Source organism: Mandrillus leucophaeus, unplaced genomic scaffold (genome assembly GCF_000951045.1).
Source record: "Mandrillus leucophaeus isolate KB7577 unplaced genomic scaffold, Mleu.le_1.0 Scaffold29, whole genome shotgun sequence".
NCBI classification, from domain to species: domain Eukaryota; kingdom Metazoa; phylum Chordata; class Mammalia; order Primates; family Cercopithecidae; genus Mandrillus; species Mandrillus leucophaeus.
This window is the reverse complement of record NW_012103031.1, coordinates 3511408-3538288: the sequence shown is the minus strand read 5'-3', so window position 1 is coordinate 3538288 and position 26881 is coordinate 3511408. Positions and strand designations below refer to the sequence as shown.

The following is a 26881-nucleotide window of genomic DNA, read 5'->3' as shown; positions in this document are numbered from 1 at the left end:
GCTCCGCGCCGAGAACGCTCCGCCCTTGTTTTCATGTAAACATCTATGCTAGAGATGGGTTCGATTGTGTTCCCCCTAAATTCATACGTGGAAACCCTAACCCTGGTGCCTCAGAACGTAACCTTATTTGGAGAGAGGGTCTTTACGGGGATGATCAAGTGAAAATGCAGTCATGCGGGTGGACCTCATCCAGTGTGACTGCTGTCCTTATATGTAAGGAGGAAATTTGGACACAGACACATGTAGAGGGGAGATGATGGGAAGAGACTTAGAGAAAAGGCAGCCAGCTACCAGAAGCAAGGAGAGGCCTAGAACAAATTCTGCCACCACAGCCCTCAGAAGGAGCCCTTTCTGCTGCCACAGCCCTCAGAAGGAGCCCTTTCTGCTGCCACAACCCTCAGAAGGAGCCCTTTCTGCTGCCACCTTGATCTTGGACTTGGAGCTTCCAAAACTGAGAGAATACATTTTAGTTATTTGAGTCACCCAGTTTGTGATACTTGGTTATGACAGCCCTAGCACGTTAATGCCCGTATCAGAAGTAAGCAAGAATATGGATTATAAATTATGATAGCTGCTTTTTTTCCATTTAAACTTCTTAATTCATTTAATAAATGAAAGCTTCAAGCATGCAAGACATAGGCACTGTAATGAATTCCCACACAGCTTCCACCCAGCCTGAATTAGCTGCGGCCCATCTTCCTTCATGCTGCCCCCGTCTACTTCCTCCACACCCTGGTGCTGTTTCGAAGCAAATTCCAGACATCATTAAGTAGGTCACTATCTCCAAAAGATAAGGACTACATTTAAAAACAAGCACATGACCATTATCACTCCAAGGAGAAATGAATTACATTTTCTTAATATGGTCAGTGTTCAGATTTCCAATAGCCTGAAATGTCATAATTTTAAAAATAGGTTGAATCACGATTCAAATAACATCCATATGTTGGAATTGGTGGGTAGGTCTTTTTAGTCTTTTAATGTTCGCCACTCTCCCTCTCTTCATCTTTCTTTTTTTACAGTTTCCTAGGCTTTTCTCCCCAAGTGTTTTTCACAACCTGTATTTTGCCGATTACATTCTTGCGGTGGTATTTAACATGTTTCACTATTCACAGTGTTTCCTACATATTGACATTTGGATCTAGGTGGTTGGTTAGATTCAGGTTTGATATTGTTTTTGTTTGCTTGTTTTGGGCAGTACTGTTTAATAGGTGGTGATGTGTTTTTCCATCACGAGATACATAATGTCTTTCTGTGTTATCAGCTATTGATATAAATTTCATGTGTCATAAAATGTTATTTTATGTCAAATAAAATGTTATTTTGGATTAAAAATATGATTTAAAAACGTGAATTCTTAATTATTCTTAGCTTTCAGGCCATACCAAAACAAAAACTATGGGCAGGATTTCACCCAGTGGCCATAGTTTCCTGATCCCCGAAGAGGGCAACTGCTTAGACCACAGGGGTGCCAAAGTTCAGTGTTACAAAACCGTGATACATTGTTTTCTAAGGTAGTTGTGACACCGGCAGTGAATAAGCAGCTCTACTTCCTGAAACTGGGGTCTTTACATTAGCAGTTCACTTTAAAAGAAACCAAGGCTATTTGGGAAATGATTGATAAGAGGTCTGAAACAGAAACTATACGAGATATGCCTGGAACATCCCAGGGAGCAAGAACTCCACCCAGGCCTGCTGGGACCTTGTGGGAGGGCTTGGGAGCAAACCCCTTTAGAGGCCCTGCCTCCTAGAGACAGGACAATGGGAATGTCAGTCAGAACAACCACAACAGATGGAAGCCTGTGGGTGCTTTAAATTCATTAGCTCATAAGGATATCACAAAACAGTGATAGCAGCTCTTCAAACTGGTCACTGCCAGAGGGTGCTAGTGAACCAACTCTTTTTTATTTTATTTTATTTTATTTTTTTGAGACAGTCTTGCCCTGTCGCCAGGCTGGAGTGCAGTGGTGCCATCTCGGCTCCCTGCAACCTCTGCCTCCCGGGTTCAAGCGATTCCCTTGCCTCAGCCTCCTGAGTAGCTGAAACTACAAGTATGCGCCACCACGCCTGGCTAATTTTTTGTATTTTAGTAGAGACGGGGTTTCACCATGTTGCCCAGCATGGTCTCAATCTCCTGACCTCATGGTCCCCCCACCTCGGCCTCCCAAAGCATTGGGATTGCAGGCATGAGTCACTGTGCCCAACCACCAACTCATTTTTTTAAAACTGGCAAAGAAAGAGAAAGATTTAAGTATCTAGTCTGCCTTTTCCTTATAACTTGAACCACTGGGTGACCAAATAGTAAGTGTGAGGAAATTTCTCTTTATGAAAGCATATCCACTAGTGACTGAACAAGGGATGACAGCGTTAGAATATGTAGCATTTTGTAATCCCTAATGGAGCTAGACATTGATCATCATTTCTTTTTATCTGTGGTCTCTAATTTTTTTTTTTATTGAATCCAAAAATGGCTTCACAGACAACTCTTTAGTTAATTACATATGGGTCCAGTTTCATCTGAGGTTCTAGAGATCATGAATCAGACAATTAGGCTGGAGTTGTAATGGTTGAATTAATAGGTGGTATTCCTGGCTTACCCTGAGTCATTACTGAGAAATTGCATTCTCCAAATTACCTGTCTCTAAAACAGATAATTTGTACCTACCTCTTAGAGTTTCTCAAGTTTTCTGCTTGTTAAATCAAGTTCTAGATAGCTATTAAAATGCTTTGAAAACTATTAAATGAAAACTCACAGAATGTGCTGTAGAGATGCTGGGTATTTTTTAATCAGTGTCTTGGGTGAAGCATATGTAGTCCCCCAGACCTCAAGTGGTGCTTGCTCTCAATTTGTGATGGGAAAAGCTGCCTAAATGTATGGTGACGCCTGTTCTTGATGTTCTTTAGTAGGTGACTGGCTCATTTATGCACTTCTCAATGCTGTAGGCTGCATGTTAAAGAAAGCTGTCTGTCTTCATCAGGTTCTAACAGCTGCAGTCAGGAACTGTGTCAGGGCCTGGTTTCTAGTTTGACCACGGCGGTATGGGGATTTTATTTGTGGTTCCGCAAGTCTAGAATTTACTTCCTCTCTGTGGTTTCTGCAAACCAGTCTCACCTTCCAGGCTATGTTTGATTTCCTCATTTTATGGAAGTTTTTTTTTTTTTTTCATTGCTAGAGTTTTTTTTTGTTTGTTTGTTTTTGTTTTTTTTAAGCACAGTGCTTTTGGACTCATCAAAATAAAAATACTTTAAAGTTTTAAAAAGGGGTAACTAAAAATGTCTACTTGAAGCTACCTAGTCAGTTTCTCAGGCGTTAGTTTTAATGGGACTGTTAAATACTGGGGTTGAATAAGTGTGGTTCACACTGAGGAAATCTAAGGGAGAGTAGGTGCCCTGCAGCCCCTAGCAGAAGTAAGTATAGCAGAGAGCTAGGGCAAAGCTTGGCATAGTGCATTGTTCTTAACCTGGTTATACTCTTCATGCCTATCTAGTGACTCACAGAGAACACTTTCATGAATCAGATAATCGGGCTGGCATTCATGCAGTCCTTATCCAGTTGTATAATAAATGGGTAGTTTGTGATGATTTAAAAAAAAAAAAAAAAAAAGAAAAACTCTGGGTGCAAGAGAGGAAAAAGTCATTCCAGATCAACTTTGCAGAGTTTGAAGAAGGATAAACTACCCTAATTAATGACAGACTTGAGTTCAAAGGACAGTGGGCTGTTTTTAAGTGTTAACAGTCAACCACGTTGAGGCGGAGCTGTGTGGTTTCGAGGAGAGAGGAGCTTGCACCTGGCATGCCTAAACGCAGCCTGGCCTGCCACTGTCCCACCTGGGTTCATGGACACGTCAGTTTCTTCATCTGCGACGTGGAGCTGGTCGTATTACCTCAGAGGTGTTGCGATTACCAAATGAAATAATACTGTATTTTATCAAATGTCAAATGAGGTTGACGATAAGTCACACCCTTATTTTTGTACCACTAAAAAGAAGAAATGCTGCCAGTTAAACTAATCTGAGGTGTGAGATGCACCTGAACTTCAGAGATGCAGTGGACAGACTACGTCTTCTTTTTCTTTTTCTTCTCCCTTAACCATCCAAATGCATCTTAAAAAATCAGTAAAGAACAATGTGAAAGTGCTTTGCTATATAATTCTCAGGAGTCACATTTAATTTTTGTTTTGTGAATCAGGGGAGTGAAGCACAGAAGAAATAATTCCAGCAGTCTGGCGCAGTGGCTCATGCCTGTAATCCCAGCACTGTGGGAGGCTGAGGTGGGAGGCACACTTGAGCCCAGGAGTTCAAGACCTGTCTGGACAACATAGTGAGGCCCCCATCTCTTAATAGAAAAAAAAAAAGAAGAAATTCCAGTGGGGAAGCACAGGCTTCACTTGTCTGGATGAGTGAACAGCTCACTGCAAGGAGGAAGAGAAGAAAATTGTCCCTCTTGGTCTTCACTCATAAGAATTGGCTCTCCGTGGCTCAAGCTCCTCACTTAGTTTAGGTTTTCCAGATGGACACAAGTGTGTCTGTAGTTAGGGAATTCTTGTTCTCAGTGAAAGCTGACTTCCTCCAGATTGGTTTTAAGAGGAATCACCTAGTTACCGCCTGTGTTAAATGTATGGGCTTTCCTCTGTTTTAGACTTTGTTGATTTAGAACTTGGAGGTTCTCGACACCCCTTGGTTAACTGTATTATTCTGAAGCACAGACTGAGCCCGCTTGTAACAATGGTGTTTCAGCATTGCTTTCCCAAAGGGACCTTTTGTTATTGAAAAAGAACTGATTTCTGTTTGCAGTTCATTTTAGACTTCCCTGATTCACTGAAGCGTATTTTGGATTCAAGAATGTGTTTTGCTCACCTAGGAGTTTGGGTTAGTTTTTCTTTTCTTCAAGTACCCTAGCTTCATTTAAGAAAAAAATAGCCTCATTAATTTATCTCTCTGCCTTCCTTTTGGTGCATTTGAACACTTAATTAGCCATAGATGAGGATTTATTTTTATTTTTTTTTAATTTTTATTTTTTGAGACAGGGTCTTGCTCTGTCACCCTGACTGGAGTGCAGTGATGTGCTTATGGCTCACTGTAGCCTCCTCCTCCAGGCTCAAGCCATCCTCCCACCTCAGGCTTCTGAGTAGCTGGGACTTCAGGCATGTGTCACTACGCCCAGCTCATTTTTATTTTTATTTTTATTTTTATTTTTTGTAGAGATGGAGTCTCACTTTGTTGCCCAGGCTGGTCTCAAACTCCTGGGCTCAAGCGATCCTCCCACCTTGGCCTCCCAAAGTGCTGGGATTACAGGCATGCTCACTGTGCCTGTCATAAATGAGGATTTTAAGGAAAAGTTTATTTCTCAGTAAAACTCCAGTAGCTGAGACTTTAACAGTTTGCTCTGACAAAGAAAAGTTTCACAAGTACCCTAGTTGAATAAGATGTTTTCCGGATAACGAAGAACTTGCTAAACATAAGATGTAAAAATCTTTATGCTCTAGATAGGGATGAGAAAAGGCCAGGCAGTAAAATATTTTAGGCTTTGTGGCTCACAGGCAGTATCCTTGGCATATTCTTTTTTTTTTCCAACAGCCCCTTAAAGATGTAGAAATCGTTCTTCTCTGGGGAGTCCGGGGAGGCCCCCCACGCAACAGCAGGCTGCAGGCTGTAGTCTGCAGACCGCCTCCCTCCCTGCTTATCATGACCAGGGCTCCTTGGAGCAATGGCTAGTTCTCAAGCAGAGTAGGAAAAATGTGAGGAGTGCCCGGAAGTAAGGAAGAGTTGGAGAAAAAGGGAAGGATAGGGCGTGCCAAAAAGATCCGGGAGTCCCCCTTAACAGAGCTCCCAGTGGACAAGGCTGGAACCATTGGAGCCACAAAATAAGTGATGATGACTTTGGATTACAGCCCAGAGAATAAATATCCATGAGTCCATAAGTATATACGTGACTGAATAAAATAAATAAGGGGAGGAGAGGGGACCAATCTTCCTTACAAAATTCTAAATAACGAATGTAGAAGAAACGAGGGAAATAGAAAATCACCTTCCAAACATCACAGTAGTAATTGCTGTCGGCAAGATGTGTTGACAGATGCAGAAAACTGGTGTGCAAGACCTGAAGGAGAAACAGGCAGTTGCATAGCCTCAAAGTTTCTTCCCCCTGATATTACTAATTACTGGAGGGTTTTTAACCTGTGTCTGCAGACTCTCTACCACTCCTCCCTCCAGGAAGTACAGCTTATGTCGCTTCCCTGTGGGCCAGCATTGCTTTCGAGGAATAGAGTATGAGAAGGGAAAGGTAGGCCTGCAGTGGTTTGGTGATGCCTGGTGGGAGCCACCTGGCCCACGGGATCAAAGGTCACCTCACCAGGCGGAGGTCATGCACCCTACTGTGCAAGCAGGACAGTTCACCCCACTGGAATTCTCTAACTACCTTGGTCTTATCCTGAGAAGACATTGGGTGGCCCCGGTTGAGAGACATTCCACAAAATAACTGACCGGCACTCTTCAGAAGTGTCAGGAGTTATGAAATGCAAGGAAAGACGAGAACCTGTCAGAGACTGGAGGAGCTGAGGGACACGTGGTGATTAAATGCAACATTGGTAGTTTGGATTGAATCCTGAAAAGAAAAAAGGACTAAAGTGGAGAAAACAGTAAAATCTGAATAAAGCCTGAAGTTCACTTCATAACATTTGTTACCAGCGTTACTGTCCTAGTTTTGATCAGCATATTGTGGTAATGTACGATGTTAGCATTAGTGGAAGCTGGGTGAAGGGTGTATGTGAACTCTCTGTATTATCTCTGTAACTCCTCTGTAAATCTAAATTATTTCAAAGAAACAACAGCTTCTTATCCTGGATGGATCATCAGTTTTTTCTCGAGCATTATTTTATTAATCCTTGCACCCATTTGTATGTAGAGGAAACTATTGTTTCACTAATTAAAGTTGATTTTGGAATGTACATGTTTTTAATATTATTTCTCTCTCTTTCCAGGGGAGGCGCCACCTGCTGCAGAAGTTTCCTCATCTTTTGTGATCCTGTGTGTGTGCAGTTTAATAATATTAATAGCGTTAATTGCAAACTGTGTATCCTGCTGTAAGGACCCAGAAATAGACTTTAAGGTGAGCACAGAGGGTAGGAACATTTAAAATGGTCTTCCAGTATGTTTTTCAATAGAATAACTGGATAGCACAGTCCTTTGGGAGCAGAGATCAGCAGATTTTTTTTCCCCTAATGGCCAAATAGTAAATATTTTCTACCTTAGTGAATATGTGGGCCACACAGTCTCTAAAACAGCAACTCAGCTCTGCCAGGATAGACACTGTTAACAAATGGTCATGGCTTTGTGCCAATAAAACTTTATTTACACAAATAGGAGGTTTGGATTTGGTGCACCAGCTGTAGTTTGCTGCGCCTCCATTATTGACAGTAAGCACTTGCCTGTAGTGAGTTGAGGTTTTTGCTGAGTGAAGAGTGAAACCTGGTGATTGAATTTACTGTCCATAAGGCCTATGAGGAAGAGCAAGATGGTTGTTCCCCTCCACCCCCAAACTTCTGTAGGCTGGTGAATTTGTGGTCATCAAGGTTACTGAGGCAAAGGGATCCCCCAGTGTGTTTTGTGAGAGAGGAAGATCATCGAAACCTCGAGTTCCCTAACAGGGAGGAGGAGGCTGTGATTGTAAAGTCCTGGCCAGGGAGGGTAATAGAGAAGATCTGGTTGTAGCAGCAGACAGTGGAATCAACCAGTGAAGCAGCCGGGAAGGCCTCTAGAACTTACTGCATGCCTTCTGGAGTGCATTCGACCTGTGTAAATACTTGTCATAAAGGAATACATGGGGAGAAAGAAGGAAGAAATGCAGGTGTGCGGAGAAAATAGTCCTTAATATTGCTCCCTGTTGACCGCACAGGACTGACCCAGGAGTCTGGAGGGCCAGTGGTTCAAATTGAGGGGAATAAAAAGGTCGTCTTCTGGCTAAAGCCTTGTTTTCCCTGGACATGGGGCCCTGGTCTTTAGAACCTCATGGCTGTTTGTGTATGTTGTCTTTACCCCGAGCCTTCTGGTAGCCCTGAGGAGAAACAGAGATATGCTGTTTTCTTGGGTCAGCACTGGCCATATACACACAGAGGGCTGAGAACCCAGGAGGGCAGTCGGAAAACACTGGTGGAGATCAGTTCCTTTAGAAGATTTTGCCCCAGACCTATAGAGTTTTACTCACAGCAATCAGTCCCTAGGCCTTAGAACCCCTACAGATACTGCTGTGGCCCCTGCTGACTGCACTAGTAGTAGGGGCACAGTTGTAGGTGGACAGTTTGTGTCCCTTGCTTGTTAGTCTTGCTGTGGGACTTTGCACAGAAACCTGGCCATTTCAGGACATAGATAAAGCCTGATCAGTGTTGCTGATACCAAAATCCAGTCTCCATCTCACATTTCATGATGCCTCGTTCTTGCCTTGGATCATGCAAAGCTTTTTGAATCTCAGGATTGAATGCGGGAGTTCATCTGAGAGCCAGGAATCTGTGTTGTTACTGAGCTTCCCCGGTAATGCTGGCACAGGGGCTGCAGTGTCTTAGAGCACTCCCCAGCTCTAGAGTCTGTGCGACTGTATAAGAGTATTTCCATCTGTGATTTGTTGGCTTTCTCTACATTTAAAGCTATGCAGTTTTAGAGCTGATGGTCCATGGAAGTCATTCTACAGACCAGGAGGCTACAGTCTGGTAACACAGGTGACTTGCCCACATTCATCCAGACAGCCAGTGGCAAAACTTTAAAAGTGACCCAGGCTTATCTCATTTTTCTTCGTTTCTTTTTTCAGACAGGGTCTCTCTCTGTCACCCAGGCTGGATCACACTTCACTGCAGCCTCAACCTCCCAGGCTCAATCAATCCTCCCACCTTAGCCTCCTGAGTAGCTGAGGTTACTGCAGGCACACGCCATCATGCCCAGCTAAGTTTTATATTTTTTGTAGAGACAGGGTTTCACCATGTTGCCCAGGCTGGTCTTGAACTCCTGGGCTCAGGTGATCCTCCCACCCCTGCCTCCCAAAGTACTAGGAATACAGGCGTGAGCCACCGTGCCTGGCCATTTTTCTTATTTTTATACGTTACCTGGTCCGAATCTTGAGAATCATCTGTTGGTATATCTAGTGGTACGTCATGCTGCTGCCAAATTTTGAATGGCATTATTTTAAGGTAGGAGCGACGGACAAAATCATTTTACAGAGAGAGCCCTATTTAGGAATGTCCAAAAGAAAAATTGAAGGATTTCCTCTTGTTCAAAAATACCCTCCCAGACTGAAGTTACAGTACCTCATTATTCTTGCTTCCAACTCCATCAATACAAATAGCAATAATGTCCTTTAATGCATTGGAGAACATATATGAGAATAATGTCTTCTCACATGCATATGGAGACACAAGTGTTAGAGAAATCTACCATTGTAACTTTTAGTTTCTTTCTTGTATTGGATTGCGGGGCTAGAAGAGGTGATAGAAAAATTGAAAATAAAAGTTCATAGACCGTTCAGTGGAGAACAGTCTTGTTCGCTGATCTGTTCTCAGCTTCTGTTGTGGTGCCTAGAGGGGTGGTACATGTTAATTATCTGAACAAATGATTTGATGAATAACTTGATAATTGGCCGTGTCTATGGTAAATTGACATGGATATCAAGGTATACCAGTTCACCAGAATGGTGACAGGAAGAGTTGCGATAGCTTCCCACCAAACGTCATGTAAAAGGTTTCCACAACTTTATTTATTTATTTATTTTTTGAGACAGGGTCTCGCTCTGTCACCCAGCCTTGACCTCCCAGGTTCAGGCAATCCTCCCTCAGCCTCCTGAGTAGCTAGGACTACTCCAGTAGTCCCACGCCACCACACCTGGTTAATTTTTAAAAATTATTTTTTGTAGAAACAGGGTCTTGCCATGTTGCCCAGGCTGGTCTAGAGCTCTTGGGCTCAAGTGATCCACCTGTCTCAGCCTCCCAAAGTGCTGGGATTACAGGCATGAGCCACTTCACCTGGCTGCATCCAGAGTTGTAAAGTTGTCATCTTTAGAAAGCCAGTTTTTTTTAGTAACCTTTGTGGGTCAGATCCTGGTGGGTTTTTTTAGCTAGTTTAGTAATGTTTCCATTGTTACTCTTTTCAGAGAAATAGAACTCACTTAAAAAATCTTTTCTGAGTCTTTCAACATTTATTGTAATAGAAATCACATTTCAATTAGAAATGCATATACAACTTTAAAATAAAATGATTTATTTTGATTCAGTAGGCAAAGAATCATGTCACAAAAGTAGTAATTTTAAAATAATTGCTTGGCCAGGCACGGTGGCTAACACCTATAATCCTAACACTTTGGGAGACTTAGACAGGAGGGTTGCTTGAGCTCAGGAGTTTGAGACCAGCCTGGGCAACAAAGACTCTGCCGCTACAGAAAAAAAAAAATCAAAAAATTAGCGGAGCGTGGGGTGATGCATGCCTATGGCCCCAGCTACTCAGGAGGCTGAGGTAGGAGGCTCGTTTGGGCCCTGGAGGTTCAGGCTGCAGTGAGCCATGATCATGCCACTATGCTCCAGCCACTGTCCAGCCAGGCAATAGACCAAAACCTTGCCTCAAAAAAAAAAAAAAAAGAATTGCTTAAACTGTAGGGTCATTTAAAAGTAAATTTTTTTTTTTTTTTTGGAGACGGAGTCTTGCTCTGTCGCCCAGGCTGGAGTGCAGTGGCGGGATCTCAGCTCACTGCAAGCTCCGCCTCCCGGGTTCATGCCATTCTCCGGCCTCAGCCTCCCGAGTAGCTGGGACTACAGGCGCCCGCCACGTCGCCCGGCTAGTTTTTTTTTTGTATTTTTTAGTAGAGACGGGGTTTCACCGTAAAAGTAAATTTTTAAGCCTAGAAGAGTATTTTCGTGTAAATTCCATTGCATTTAACTTCAAACTAACAGTTTTAAAAGTTACATGAAATATGTGTAATTTATTTTCCTGTCTTACGTATTCTGCTGTTTGGAGTCAGAGAACACAATTACATATGCTTTTTACTTAACATTAAGTACAAACTGGAAAGAAAAAAATTGTGGCAGCAAGGTCCAAATGAGTGCATAAATATGTTCCTATTTTAAGTGTTAGCCAATGGTTTTTTAATGCTTGCTCTCTTTCGTTTTAGGAATTTGAAGATAATTTTGATGATGAGATAGATTTCACACCACCAGCAGAAGATACCCCCTCTGTTCAGTCCCCAGCAGAGGTCTTCACACTTTCAGTACCAAATATTTCCCTCCCAGCTCCCTCGCAATTCCAGCCTTCTGTAGGTAAGACCATACAGCCTAATGCCACATTGTCATGAGTTGTTCCTGAGATGTGAGAGTGGGAGCCTAGCTATCATAAATATTGGACTGCCCATCTCCTCTTTGGTTTATTTCTCTTCCTTCTGCTCCCAGTGAAGCTGAATTCTAGTGGTCAGGCCCATTGTATTCCTGCAGTAGCGTTGTCTTCTCCTTTCTGGACCCTGGGTCTGGTATGAGAATAAAACGCATCTCTTTGATTCATTGACATTGAACACCTGGACGGGAACTCCCAGGCTGTGTTCTGGAGCTGGTTTCTCTGCTAGTTCTGGCTACGGCTCACCTTGCTGAGTAGGACACCGCTGGCTTCCACTTGAATGCCCTGCGTTTGGGTAGGAGAGGAATGTTTGGGTATGTTAATCAGGTTGACTTTTCTCAGCTTCTTCAGATAGAGGTTTGATTCTATGTTAATTGATGTCTTGTGAAAAAATAGAATGTGACTAGTTTTTTTTAGAGTTTGAAATTTAAGCCCTTTTTAGAGTTAGAACTTTTTGTGGTCTTAAGAAATTCTTATTCTGCGATTAAAATAATACCTTTTAAAAAATATTTTAAGCTTTTGCTTTGACAAAAGAAGTAGGTTCAAGAAGTAGGGTTTTCTGAGATTGCCGCAAGAAGGCTGTGTAAGTCTGTAGGTGCTAGGACTACCTTTGCCGGTGTGACACTCATTGTGGGCTCTGCTTAGGGCAGAATAAACCCCTGAACTGATACCACTGCAGGCAAGCATGACTACAAGGAAAAACCAGATGAAACGTGACATAGCTGGTGCAATTCATTTAAATATATGTAAAGTAAGAATATATTTAAATTTATAGATTTTGCAACATTAAAAAAAAAAACCTGAAGTGTTTAGCTTTAATTGCTGTAAATAACAATACCCTTACTCCAACCAAAATAATGAAGTTTAGAAGGAGGTCTAATATATTCTTGGGTTAACTTAAGTATACTTACTCTAAATGGAAGTATTTTATTGTTGCTTGTTTGATAATTTGCTTTCCTTTATACTTAAGAAAAACCTTTAGAGCCTTCTCAGAGCTTTTACAGGCCCACAGTTGATCACCCGTGGATTCATTTCAAGTAGCTGAATTCCAATTCAGATCAGATTAAGTGGAAAAGGGAATTTTCTGACACATGGACCCAGAGCGTAGGAAGAACAGGGGTTCAGCTGACCTTGGAGACAGCTAGAACCAGGGCCTGGCACACCATCAGCATTTTAATTGATTTCTGATTCTCTCTTCTCTTTGCATATCTGCTGAATCTCTCAGGCAGCTTCTCTGCTCAGTAGAGAGGTTGGCTGCCAGCAGCTCCACACTCATTCCCTTGTAGTTTTATAACCATAGAGGAAAGGAGCTTCTTTCTCTCTGTCCTCAGACCAGAAAGAAAACCCTTTGGAGGGACATTCTGGTTGTCTTCACCTAAGTCACAGGATGCAGAGCCATCACTGGTCAGGAAGGTGGGGACAGACAGACAGCTTCTCTTCAGGATCTACTGGGGATGGATGGAAGCACAGTCAGATGTGGGCAGAAAAGAAATGATGGTGACCTGGGCAGCCATTGTAATTTTGTAAAGCCCTGTACCCTAATATCCCTCTTCATAGGAAGAAATTTTAAATTTCTCTGCATAGAATACCCTCAGAATATTTTTATCATCTTGGGATATGAGAGGCCTTTCCAAGCATGCATCAAATCCAGAATCCATAAAGGAACATACTGCCAAATCTGATTTACAAAAATGAAATATTCTGCATAGAAAAAGACAACACACACAGATTGACAGAGTCGCAAAAAATATTTGTAAACTACAAACAGGATTAAAAGCGGTTACATATTAAGAGTACAAACAAATCTGGGAGAAAAAGTAACACGCTACTAGAATAAATAAGCTGAGGACATGAAAGGAGAATCTCAAATGGTCAATAATTGTAGTAACCTCGTTATTAATTAAAGAAGTGCAGACTTAAGCTGATAGCAGATAAGTAAAGACGAAAAGAAATGATACCAGGTAGTGATGGGCGAGCATGTGGAGGGCAGCAGGCAGTCTCATCCACTATGATTAGTGCAGCTATAAATTGCTGAAGATGTTCTTTCTGGAGGGGTAGTCTGGCAACATGTATCAGAATATGAGATATGTTGACTCTTGATCGAGCAGTTCTACTTTTAGTAATTTATCTTTAGGAAATAATTGGGCAAGTGTGCAAATATGCATGTACAAAGGAATTTATTGCAGCGTTGTTTGGCAGGGTAAGATGGAAACAGATTAAATGTCTGTCAGTATGTGATTTGCTAAATTACAGTCAATCGATACAGTGGAGATTTATGTGTTCCTAGAAAAGGATCAAGGTGAACTGTATTTGACTATGAAAGATATTTGTGATATATTACATGAAAAAGATATACCACATACAAGCAAGTCTACAAGCTCTACCATTTTTTTTTCTTTTTTTAAATGTATTTTATTTTTTGCATAGATGATATATTCACTTGGTTCAAAAACCATAACATTACAAAAAGTATATATTGAGGCCGGGCACGGTTGTTCATGCCTGTAATTCCAACACTTTGGGAGGCCGAGGCAGGTGAATCATGAGGTCAGGAGATCGAGACCATCCTGGCTAACACGGTGAAACCCCGTCTCTACTAAAAATACAAAAAAAAATTAGCTGGGTGTGGTGGCGGGCACCTGTAGTCCCAGCTACTCGGGAGGCTGAGGCAGGAGAATGGTGTGAACCTGGGAGGCGGAGCTTGCAGTGAGCCAAGATCAGGCCACTGCACTCCATCCTGGGGGACAGAGGGAGACTCCGTCTCAAAAAGAGAAAGAAAAAAGAGTATATATATTGGAAGGCCTCCCTGTGGTATTTAAATCTGACCTATTTTCCACCGCTGCCTTCCCTAAGTAACAGCTGCACTTTTGGTTCTTGTTTTTTCATACACCTTTCCAGAATTGATGCAGGTATCTCCCCTCACTCCCATTTACATTTACTTTAATTTTTTTTGTTTTTTAAAAGACTTTTTGTAGAGAAGTTTGAGGTTCACAGGAAAATTTAGAGGAAGGTAGGTACAGACATATCTATATGCCCTCACCCACACACGTGCATAGTCCTCCTTTTTTTGTTTTTTAACTCAAAGGTGTCATGGTAAATTCATTATTCTGCATCTTGCTTTTTTTCACTTATCAATGTACCTTGGAGATCTTTCCATATCATTAAAGCATATGTATTCTTGCTTCTAGGTTCGTACTATGTAGATTGTATAGTTTAGCACAGTTTATTTAAACAGCCCCCTGTTGCTGGATATTTGGCTTGTTTCTAATGTGAAAACAAACAAAGCTTGTATCTGTGTTGTTTTGCAGGTGGTTGTTGTACTGGTATCTGTAGAATACATTTCGTAAAGTGGGTCAAAGAGTGCATGTGTTTATAATTTTGATGGGTCTTGCCAGCTTACCCTCTGCAGGAGTTGTACCAATTTATATTCCTGCCAGTTGAGTATCTAATGGATAATGCCTTTGCTTTTGAAGCTAAATTGGTATCAATTCAAACTAGATTGTTATAAATTTAGGATGCTGACTGTAATCCCCATGGTAACCACTAAAAAATTTACAGAAAAGGAAATGAAGAGGGGAAATCAAAATGGTACACTAAAAAAAAAAAAAAAAAAAAAAAAAAAAATATACAAAAAAGGATTTTTTGATGAACAGGGTTCCTTATTTTAATATAGTAAATTTTACAGTTTTTTTAGAGTTTGAAATTTAAGCCCTTTTTAGAGTTAGAACTTTTTGTGGTCTTAAGAAATTCTTTCTTATTCTGTGATTAAAATAATACCTTTTAAAAAATATTTTAAGCTTTTGCTTTGAGATTTAGATATAAAACCCGTCTTGAGTTGATTTTTGAGGATGGTGTTAGGTGGAAATCCAACTTCAGCTTTCCTTATAGATTGCTGTGGTTTTTCAGCTTCATTCATTCACTGATCCTTCCTTTTCTCTCTGCCTCCATGTGTGTATGGTTCTATTTTAGGCTTTCTATTCTCTGTCATTAATTTGTGTATTTCTTGTCCCAATATCATTCTCTTAATCATAATCATGTCATAATAACGTGAATTGCAAATATTTCTCAAATTCTGTATATTCTCTTTCACTCTCTTGATAGTGTCCTTTGATGCATAAAAGTTTTCCAATTTAATTTTGATGAAGTCCAGTTTATCTGTCTTTTACTTTTATTGCTTGTGCTTTTGGTGTCATGTTTAAGAAACTATTGCCAAATCCCTGGTCATGAAGATTTGTCTCTCTGTTGTCTTCTATGAGTTTTACAGTTTTAGCTCTTGCTCTTTGATCAATTTCGATTTAATTCTTTTATATGGTGTGTGGTAAGGATCTACCTTAATTCTTTTATACGTAGATATCCAGTTGTCTCAGTTAACAGTGTTTGAGAGACTGTTCTTTTCCTATTGCATTGTCTTGGAACCCTTTTTGAAAATCAATTTACCATATTTGTTTGGGTTTATTTCTGGACTCCCGGCTGTATGTGCAGCTTGATACAGACTCTTGATCTGTATATCCGACCCTATGCCAGTACCACACCATTTTGATTACTGTAGCTTTTGTTTTATAGTAAGTTTTGAAATCAAGATATATGAGTCTTCTTTGTTTTTCTTTTTCAAAATCCTTTTGCCTATTTGGGATTTCTTAAAATTCCAACTGAATGTAAGGATCAGCCTTCCTATTTCTGTAAAACAGGCCACTGGGATTCTGATAGTTTTTTTTTTTTTTTTTATAAGTCTAGTCTAGTGAACCAGTGGGAGTGGGAGAAGGAACAAAATAATCTGTAGTGGTTGTAATCAAGGAAAAATTTTTTGATGTACATTTTGATTCCTTTCTCATTCCCTTTGGATTGTATTTTTAGATGTTTTCTTAGGGATTACAATGATTACAATTAACATCCCAAATTGATAACACTTCTGAATTGATAACAGCTTAGGTTCAACAGCACACAAACTCTGCTCCTATACAGCTCAGTCCCATCCCTTTATGTTGTTGTCACAAATTATATCTTTATACATTTTGTGCCTATTAACACAGTTACAATTTTTTTAATGCATTCATATTTTAAATGTGTAGGAAATAAAAAGAGGAATTAGACACCAATAATAAAGTAATAATGGCTTTTGTATTTACCTATATAGTTACCTTTACTGGAGATCTTTATTTCTTCAGATGGCTTTGAGTTACTGTTTAGTGTCCTTTTATTTCAGCCTGGAGGACTCCCATTAGCTTTTTTTGTATGGCAGGTATACTGGCAGCAAACTCCCTAAACATTTGTTTATCTCAGAACGTCTTAATTTCTCCTTCATTTTTAAAAGATAGTTTGGCCAGATATAGAATTCACAGGTATTTGCTTTCAGCACTTCCTCTGTGTCATCCCACTGCCTTCTAGCCCCCACGGATTCTTTTGAGTAATTGGTTGTTAATCTTATTGAGGATCCCTTGTACGTGATGAATTGCTTTTCTCTTGCTGCTTTCAGGATTCTCTCTTCGATTTTCTATAGTTTGTCTCTCAGTGTGAATCTCTTTGAGTTTATCTTACTTTTTTTTTTTTAAGTCTCGCTTTGTCACCCAGGCTAGATTGCAGTGGTGCAATCACGGTTTACTGCAGCCTCAATTTCTGGGCTCAAGTGATCCTCCCACCTCAGCCTCCCAAGTAGCTGGGACTACAAGTGCATGCTACCACTCCTGACTAATTTATTTTTAATTTCTTTTTTTTTTTGAGACGGAGTCTCGCTCTGTCGCCCAGGCTGGAGTGCAGTGGCTGGATCTCAGCTCACTGCAAGCTCCGCCTCCCGGGTTTACGCCATTCTCCTGCCTCAGTCTCCCGAGTAGCTGGGACTACAGGCGCCCGCCACCTCGCCCGGCTAGTTTTTTTTTGTATTTTTTAGTAGAGATGGGGTTTCACCGTGTTAGCCAGGATGGTCTCGATCTCCTGACCTCGTGATCCGCCCGTCTCGGCCTCCCAAAGTGCTGGGATTACAGGCTTGAGCCACCGCGCCCGGCCTTAATTTCTTATAGAGACAGAATCTCACTGTGTTGCCTAAGCTGGTCTCAAACTTTTGGGCTCAAGCAGTCCTCCCACCTCAGCCTCCCAAAGTGTTGGGATTACAGGCATGAGCCACTGTGCCTGACCAAGTTTATCTTACTTGGAGTTTTTTGAATGTGTAGATTCATGCCGTTTCCTTTTCTCTCTCACCTCCTTCTGGGACTCTAATGGATAATATGTCTCTTGGTTTATTTGACGGTGTCCCACAAGTTCCTTGGGCTCTGTTCCTTTTTCTTCATCCTTTTTCCTTTCTGCTTTTCAGACTGGGTAACTTCATTTGATCCATCTTTAAGTTCACTGATTCTGTCCGCCCAAATTTGTTGTTGAAACACTTAACTGCTTTTCAAGTCAAGCTTCTTCTAGAATTTCTAGAGAAATTCTTCTCTATTTGGGGGAAACTCATTCTCCTGGTTTCCTTTGGTTCTTTGTCCATCATTTCCTTTAACTCTCTGAACATACTCACTACAGTTGATGTAAAGTCTTGTCTAGGCCGGGCATGGTGGCTCACGCCTGTAATTCCAGCACTTTGAGAGGCCAAGGTCAGGAGTTCGAGACCAGCCTCGACAACATAGTGAAACCCCATCTCTGCAAAAAAATATAAAAATTAGCCAGGTGTGGTAGCTTGTGCCTGTAGTCCCAGCTACTCAGGAGGTTGAGGTAGGAGAATCATTTGAACCCGAGAGGCAGAGGTTGCATTTAGAGATTGCACCATTGCACTCCAACCTGAGTGACAGAGTGAGACCCTGTCTCAAAGAAAAAAAATTAGGCCAGGTGTGATGGCTTATGCCTGTAATCCCAGCACTTTGTGAGGCCGATGTGGGTGGATCACATGAGGTCAGGAGTTCGAGACCAGCCTGCCCAACATGGGGAAACCCATCTCTACGAAAAATACAAAAATAGTTAGCCAGGCATGCTGATGCTTGCCTGTAGTCCCAGCCACTTGGGAGGCTGAGGCAGGAGAATCACTTGAGCCCGGCAGGCAGAGGTTGCAGTGAGCCAAGATTGTGCCGCTGCACTCCAGCCTGGGTGACAGAGCGAGACTGAATCTCAAAAAAAAAAAAAAAAAAGAAAAAAAAATTAATTAAAAAAATAAAGTCTTGGGCCAGGCGCAGTGTCTAATGCCTGTAATCCCAGCACTTTGGGAGGCCGAGGCAGGCAGATCGATCACAAGGTCAAGAGATTGAGACCATCCTGGCTAACACGGTGAAACCTTGTCTCTACTAAAAATACAAAAAATTAGTGGCCGGGCGCAGTGGCTCACGCCTGTAATCCCAGCACTTTGGGAGGCCGAGGTGGGCGGATCACAAGGTCAGGAGATCGAGACCACGGTGAAATCCTGTCTCTACTAAAACTACAAAAAATTAGCCGGGCATGGTGGCGGGCGCCTGTAGTCCCAGCTACTCAGGAGACTGAGGCAGGAGAATGGCGTGAACCTGGGAGGCGGAGCTTGCAGTGAGCCAAGATCGCGCCACTGCACTCCAGCCTGGGTGACAGAGCGAGACTGAATCTCAAAAAAAAAAAAAAAAAAAAATTAGCTGTGCGTGGTGGCGAACACCTCTAGTCCCAGCTACTCCGGAGGCTGAGACAGGGGAATGGTGTGAATACGGGAGGTGGAGCTTGCAGTGAGCTGAGATTGTGCCACTGCACTGTGGCCAGGGTGACAGAGAGAGACTCCGTCTCAAAAAATAATAATAATAAATAAAAATAAAAAATAAAGTCATATCTAATAATTAGTCCGATATCTGTTTTCTCAGCGACAGTTTCCGTTCGTTCATTTTTACCTGTGAATGGGCCACATTTTTGTTTCTTTGCATGTTCATAATTTTTTTGTTGGAAACTGGACATTTTGAATAATGTGATGTGCAAAAGAGAAGTAGTAGTAAAGAAAGAAAACAAAAAATATTGTCTAGGTCTTTGCAGATTGGCTCTGTTAGGGCACTCCTTCAACACCTAGCCAGGCCGTTTATAACCCTGCCTTAGCCTTCACTTCCTTCTTGTGTTGGGCCTGGAGACCAGCCCCAGCTGAAAGCCTGTGTTCTTCTTAGCCTTTCTGAGCACACATCCTGCCCTGAGCATACATGTGGCTATCTAGGTTCCCTTCTACACAGGAGCTTTCCAAAGCCCCCTTTCTCCTCCGAAATCTCACTCCCCAGCTCTTCTGCCAAAGCTTTCAGCATGTGTACTGTTGGCCTTGACTGTTATTTTTTGCCCTAGGTGGCAGTAGCTTGTTCTCATTTGCCTTTTGCTGTTTTCGAGGAATATGTGACCACTCCATCCTGATAGAATTGTGAGTTTTGTGAAACCAAGAGAAACCACTTGTGGCAGTTCCTCAGGGCAACCCTAGTTAGGTCAAGACAAACATAGTTCCTTGGGAATAAGGTCCACTGTGCTTCCTGTGGACCCTGGTATCCACCGGGGAACACAGGTCATCTTTTAGACTGAGGCTGCACTGAGGAGGGAGATTGGGGAAGTAGGGTAAGTTAAAGCTACAAAGATATTCTACCCTGTGTCAGTGGACTTTCTCCTGGCTCGCTTTGGTTGCTGTAAATCTTTCACCATCTTCTAGAGTTTTTATAAGGTTGACACTGGCAGTTTAAAAAAAGTCTTTCAGTGTTTCTTGGAAGGGACGACTGCCAGAGGAGATGTCTCTGCTCCACCATTCCCACTGCTGTCACCGTTTCCACTTCTGTCAGTTAATTCGACAGGTGCAGTTAAATGGTGCTGGAGCGACTGGATATCCATTGGCAAACAAATGAACTTTGATCCATACCTTGCACCATATGTAAAAATTAACTCAGAATGCATCATAAACCTAAATGTAGAACCTAAAATTATAAAACTTCTAGAATAAACTCTTTATAATCTTTAGTTAGACAAAGATTTATTAGATAGGACACTAAAAGCACCATTCACAAAAGGAAATACTTATAAATTGGACCTTTTCAAAATTAAAAGCTTTTTGGAAATTCAAATTCAGATTTTAAAATATAAAATGTTTTGGAAAACAGTGTTAAGAGAATGAAAAGTCAAGTCATGGACATTTGCAAATTACGTATTTGTGAAAGGACTTGGTTTCAGAAGATAGAAAGAACTTTCAAAACTCAATAAGAAACAGCCCAATAAAAATGAGTCAAAGCTTTGCATAGATATGTCACCTCAGAAGATATACAGATGGCAGACAGGCAAATGAGAAGAGACTTGACATCATTAGGCATTAGGAAAATAAAAATGAAAAGTAAGATTGCGTACCCTTTAGAATAGCTAAGATGAATAAGACTGACAACACCAAGTGGTGGCAAAGAGACAGAGCAACTGGAACCCTCATGTGCTGGTCATCTTTTAGGAAGCAGCTGGCAGCTTCTTGAAAAGTTAAAGAGACACCTCCCGTATAATCTCACCATTCCTCTCCTTCGTATTTATTCAAGAGAAATGAAAGCATTTGTCCCTACAAAGATTTGCATGCATGTATTTATAGCACCTTGATTTGTGATAGCCTCAACCTGTAAACGACATGAATGTCCATCCCCTTGTGAATGAATAAGCAAACTGGTATATTCATTCAGGGGAAATCTCTTTGTCATAAAAGTAAGAAAAAACTCTTGATATACTCCAGACCTTGATTGAATCTTAAAATAATTTATATAAGCCATACCGTCGAAAAAAGAGTATATACCGTATGATTCTGGTTGCATAACAGTTTAGAAAATGCAAATTATAGTGCAGAAAGCATGTGAATGGTTGTGCAGAGATGGGGGCAGGGATTACTAGTGGGTATGAGAAGACTTGGGGGTAATGGAGATGTTGCATATTTTATTTAGGTGATGGTTCCACAGGTGCATACCAATATTAATGTGTATCAAAGTGTGTACTTTAAATATGTGGACTTTACTGATTATACTTCAGTAAAACTTTTAAAAAAATAAGGAGAGTAGTTTAAGAGGGTTAATCATATGTCTAGGTGAGCTGTTCAAGAGAAATGAAAATAAGGACTAAGTAAAGGCCATTTGCATGGTGATTGGTGGTTACATGAGAGTAGTTGGATCGGAAAAAACGATGCGAGTTATTAAATAATTGGCCGGAAAGTCATTAAAAAAAATTGTCAGTTTTAAAGCCTAAAGCTGTTTTGGCATGATTCGTTTAAAAGAGGTGTTTTATGTATATATTCCTACCTTTATTTGCACAAGCCTTTATGTGTTTCTACTTTATAGATTGTATATTTAATATTTATTTTATTTTAGTTAGATACTTACATTTCATTTTTAATGTTTTTTTTCTCTACAGAGGGATTGAAGTCTCAGGTTGCCCGCCACAGTCTGAACTACATACAGGAGATTGGAAATGGGTGGTTTGGAAAGGTAAGATGCTCTTCACTTCTGTTTGTTTCCCTCTGAATGATACTGTGTTCAATGCAGGGCGGTGAAGAATTATGTTGTGTGGAGTTCCATGTGCCCTCTGGCCCTGCAGTACTAATTGAGTTTTCCCATTCCCCCTGTGGCAGCGTGGGGGCGTGAGATTCAGCCTTGCTGTGTGTCGAGCCTTTTCCGGGAAGGTTGTCTTATGGCTTACAGGCTGTTATAATAAAATATCATAAACTGGGTGGCTTATAAACAACAGAAATTTATTTCTCACAGTCCTGGAGGCTGGGAAGTCCGAGATTGAGGTGCTGGCTGACTCAGCATCAGGTGAAGGTGGCACCTTCCTGCTGCGTCCTCACGTGGTTGAAGGGCAGGGCAGCTCTCTGGAACCTCTTTTGGAAGGATGTGAATCCCATTTGCTCTCAAAGGCCCTCCTCTTCTCCATCACGTTGGTCATTAGGTTTCAACTTACCAATTTGGAGAGGACACAGGACACAAACATTTTGACCATAATAAAGGCCTTAAAAAAAAAAGTATCAGAGACTTTTCTAATTGTTGACATAAGAAAGTAAGAAGGGAAAAGAAACCTGGAATCTTAGCAGCTTCAGCTTTGTATCCTCCTCAGGTTAGATTGTTTTTTTAATCCCTTCCCCTTATAGCACTTAAGCCACTTTAGAACTGTAAATACAGTCTTACAACGAAGACCATGATGAAGAACTAGCCTTCTCTCATAGCCTGTCAAGTGGCCTGTAGTAACAATGCTTTGTTGATCTTTTTATCGTAGATGGCTCAGAAGGAGTAATCTACACCCATTCACAGTACCGCAGTCGTGCCCTGTGAGAGGTTCCTGATGGAGTAGGGATTACATCGTAAGCAGGGTGCTTATGATGGGAGGATGCACTTCCCAGTAGTCAGCCATCTGCTGCTGCTTCTCCTTCCCTTCAGCATTGTCTATATCTTTCATGTCCTCCCAACTGTATGAGTTCTCTTCCACACCATTCAGCAAAACCTGTTACGTAGCAGCCATTGTTACTGGTGCTAGGGGCACGATGTGGAGGAAGATGAATCAAATCTTGACCTAAGTGGAGTCCTGTATGAGAGATAAAACAACACCCTGTCTTCACAAGGCTTAGATATCTAGCTGGGAGGGTCACACAGCAGACAAGTTGTGGGAGGTGGGCTCAGAGAGGTAGAGGGCAGGCAGGTGATCTGGGATATTGTGTGCCTAGAGACTGCCTTACTCAGTGAAACAGGGAAATACTCTGGTGCTTGAGAGATCGTGATGTAATTGAGTGACCTTTTTAGAAGGATCACTCTGGAAGTCATAGAGGGGAAAGGTAAAAGCAGGGAGGAGATGGACTAGAAGGCTCCTACAGGCATCCAGGGAGAGGCCCAGGCAGCTTGAACCTGGATGGTAGCGGTGTGGCAGCAAGAAGTGGGACCCAAGACAGATGTTCAGACGAGAGCATGTGGGTGCAGACTTAGGGGGGATGAGACTTGGACTATGGAGGAAAGGCAGTCAGGTTGACTGCTGAGGGCCTGATGAATTGGAAGAACGGAGTTGCTGTCAACTGAAATGCAACAGACACTGCAGGAGAGGGAGGAGGAGGAGGAAATCGGGAGTTCACCTTTGCTATGTCAGATGTGAGTCGGCTGTTAGACAACTCAGTGGGGGCACCAAGTAGCTGAACTGGAAATGCAGAGCAAGAGTTGAGGAGAGAGGGTCCAGGCTGGAGATGCAAATCCGAGTGATCTCACTGTTAGAATGTATTCAAAGCTAGGAGACTAGGTGAAGTCATGGAGAATTTCAAAGTGGAAACCAGGGGGAGGCCCTATATCAGGGAGAGGCCAGTGCAGTCAGGGAGAAGCAGTGAGGAGGGAGAAGCCCAGGAGATATACGAGTCTTCTGAAAGTTCCAAGAAGATTAATTGTAGTAGTGCTGCAACTTACAAATGGAGGAAGATGAAGCCTGGGAGAATGAGGATTCAGCAGCGTGAATTCCTTGGCATCCTTGAAAGAAACTGCTCAGGGGGAAATGGTGATGGCACATCCTTGTGTGGAATGGATTCAAGAGAGAAAGAGGAGACAGTGCATTTAGACAACTCTCTTGAGTTTTACTCCTCAAGGAGCAATAGGCCGGACACAGTAGCTCACACCTGTCATTTCAGTGCTTTTGGAGGCCCAGGTGGGGAGGATCATTTGAGGCGAGGAGTTTGAGACCAGCCTGGGCAACATCGCACAAACCCATCTCTTAAAAATAATTAACTGAGTGGGGTGGCACATGCCTGTGGTTCCAGCTACATGGGAGGCTGAGGCAGGAGGAACACCAGGGCCCAGGAGTTCGAGGCTGCAGTGAGCCATATTTGCACCACTGTGCTCCATACTGGGTGACAGAGCAAGACTGTCTCAAAAAAAAAGGGGTGATTTAGTTAATTATCAGAATTTCTTGTTCTCCATTTTTCCGTCCTTATATTTCTAATAAACACATTGAGTTCCGTTCAGGTTCTTACTCTATTTTCAGGACATTAAAATTAATCTATTTTAAAAGGAACTATTTTAAAAGAAGTCTTTTTGATCATTCTCTCTTTTTTTTTTTTAATCATTCTCTAGAGTTAAATAAAAACCTTTATTCTCATTTTCATCTTAAATATTGCACTTTGGAATACCTTGGCATTGTCCTGTTTTATAAATTATTTAGCATTTCCCTTGTAGCTAGTTCTTATGTGAGGCGGCACATTCTCATTTCATGTTCTGTGGATTTCAGTGGGATGTTTTGAAGGGAGTTTTGGTAGGAGATCAAGGCCGGGTATCATTGGATGGAGTGCGATAGGTTTTTAAGTTTCAGGGCAATGACTGATTGTAATTAACATCTGTTAGTTTACTTCTCATATGCGTAGCAGACTAAATAACAAAACTTAGTGGAAGTGTTTTTGAGGAACATGTGAGTTATGTTGGAACTGAACATATAAATTGCACTTCTGTGAAGTAATAATGTCCCTGAAGTAGAATACATTTTTAAATAAATAAATACAAATAAGTATAAATACATTTTTAAATAAATGGAAAAGAAATATACGTAAATATGTGAATATTGTAAATATCTGGTGAATGGTTTAAAATGGTCCTTTTACTGAAGAAAAATATTTTGAGTTTTCCAAGCTTTTGGTGAGTTAGTATGTAAAAGAATAGAAGGTCACCTGCTTATTGCTTAACTTGTTCACCTGTATTCCATTTCCTGGTAAATACGACAGACTCCTTTATTGTTTTGATGGAAATGACACAAAAAACTGTTCTTTGATTTTAGGTTCTCTTGGGAGAGATTTACACGGGCACTAGCGTAGCGAGAGTCATCGTGAAGGAGTTAAAAGCAAGTGCCAGCCCAAAGGAACAAGATACTTTTTTGAAAAATGGAGAACCTTATTAGTAAGTATACCTTGTCATGTGTTCTGTAAGGCTAGTCTGTGGTCTGTTGAAAGGCAGGTGTTTAAAACTACTGTGGGATTTCTGCCTGCAACGTACATGATTAAATAAGTTCCAGGGTCTCATAAGACCCAAAATGTCCAGGCATCATCTGAAAATCACTTAGCATTCCAAGAACCAGGAGAACTCAGCCTAAACCAGAAAAGACAACAGATTCCAAGACAGATGACAGAGATGTTAGAATTACCCAACAAGAATTTTAAAGCTCTCATCATCAAAATGCTTTGGGAGCAATTGCATCACATTTAAAACAAAAAAATACAGTCTCAGCAGAGAAAGAGAAAACATTAAGAAGACCTAAATGGAAACCTCAGGACTGAGAAATACAGGAACTCATCATTTCAGTTACAGCCTCAGGGACATGGGGAAATATAACAAAAGATCCAGCATTATTCATGTCATAGATGTCTCAGAAGGAAAGGAGGTAGAGGATGGGGCTGAAAAAGAATTCAAAGCAATAGTGGCTAAAATTTTCTACATTTGGAAAAGAAAAAGCCTACAGATTTAAAAAATTGAGAAAATGCCAAACAGGATCAACCCAAGGGAATCTGTGCCAAGACACATAGTCAAACTTCTGAAAATGAAAGACAAAAAAAATCCTTAAAGCAGGGAGACAGAAACAGCACTTGACCTGTAGGGGGAAGCAATGTGAAGGACAGCCGATTTCTCATCAGGAACCTGGAGGCCAGAAGGAGTCGGCACATTTTTCACTTTTCTAAAGAAAAGAACTCTGAAATTCTTTCTCCAAAGAAAATATCCTTCAGGAATGAAGGGGGAATATCAAGACATTCTCAGATGAAAGAAAACTAAGAGAATTTATTACCAGCAAACCTACCTTAAAAGAATGACAGTTTTCTAAATAGAAATGATAAAAGGAGGCATCTTGGAACATTAGAAAAGAAGAAGGAGCAACAAAAAGAACAAAAATATGGCTAAACTTCCTTTAAAAAACTGATAAATTGTATCATCAAAATTAAAAACATTTGCTTTGTGAAAGACCTTGGTAACAGTGAAAAGACAAGCAACAGACTGGGAGAAAATAGCTGGAAACCACGTAGCTGACATGGGACTCATATCTAGAATGTATAAGAAACTCTCAAAACTCACAGAGAAAAAATAACCTAATTCGAAAATTGCCAGAAGACATTGAGACATTTCACCAAAGAGGAGATAACATGGATAGCAAATAAGCACATGAAAAGATGTTCAGTATCACTAGCTACTAAAGAAATGAATTAAGATTCCTTCATACCTATTAGGAAAGCTATAATGAAAAAAGTGACAATACCAAATGTTGGCAAGAATGTGGAGAAACTAGATCCCTCATACATTGCTGGTGGAAATGTAAAGTGATAGAGCCACTGTAGAAAATAGCTTGGCAGTTGCTTAAAAAAAAAACCATACGTTTAGTTATATATTAGCATTAGTTATACATTCTCCAGAGGGACAGAACCCATAGGATGTGTATGTACGTGTATATCTACAAAGAGACGTTTTTAAAGGAATTGGCTCATGAAGTTATGGAGGCTGGGAAGTCTAGAGTCTGCAGGGTGAACCAGGAGGCTGGAGACCCAGGGAAGAGTCAATGTTATAGTTCAAGACTGAAGGCCCTCTGCTGGCAGAATTCCTCCTTCTGTGGGAGAGTTC

At 41.3% G+C, this 26881-nt stretch overlaps 1 protein-coding gene and 1 pseudogene across 2 annotated transcripts in view; one reads left to right on the top strand and one right to left on the bottom strand.

The window, feature by feature from the left end:
• LOC105543739 overlaps positions 1-3139 on the bottom strand; it is a 7063-nt pseudogene extending 3924 nt beyond the window's left edge. Inside the window, exon 1 of the transcript XR_001006667.1 lies at positions 3113-3139. The product of XR_001006667.1 is annotated as a heparan-sulfate 6-O-sulfotransferase 1 pseudogene (transcript). The remainder of the gene's footprint in view (positions 1-3112) is intronic.
• The window catches only part of LMTK2 (lemur tyrosine kinase 2), an 89961-nt gene that overhangs the window by 7818 nt on the left and 55262 nt on the right, over positions 1-26881 (top strand). The window contains exons 2-5 of the mRNA XM_011985810.1: positions 6980-7107; positions 11143-11287; positions 21681-21754; positions 25059-25177. Coding sequence (XP_011841200.1) covers positions 6980-7107; positions 11143-11287; positions 21681-21754; positions 25059-25177 — 466 coding nt within the window. The remainder of the gene's footprint in view (positions 1-6979; positions 7108-11142; positions 11288-21680; positions 21755-25058; positions 25178-26881) is intronic.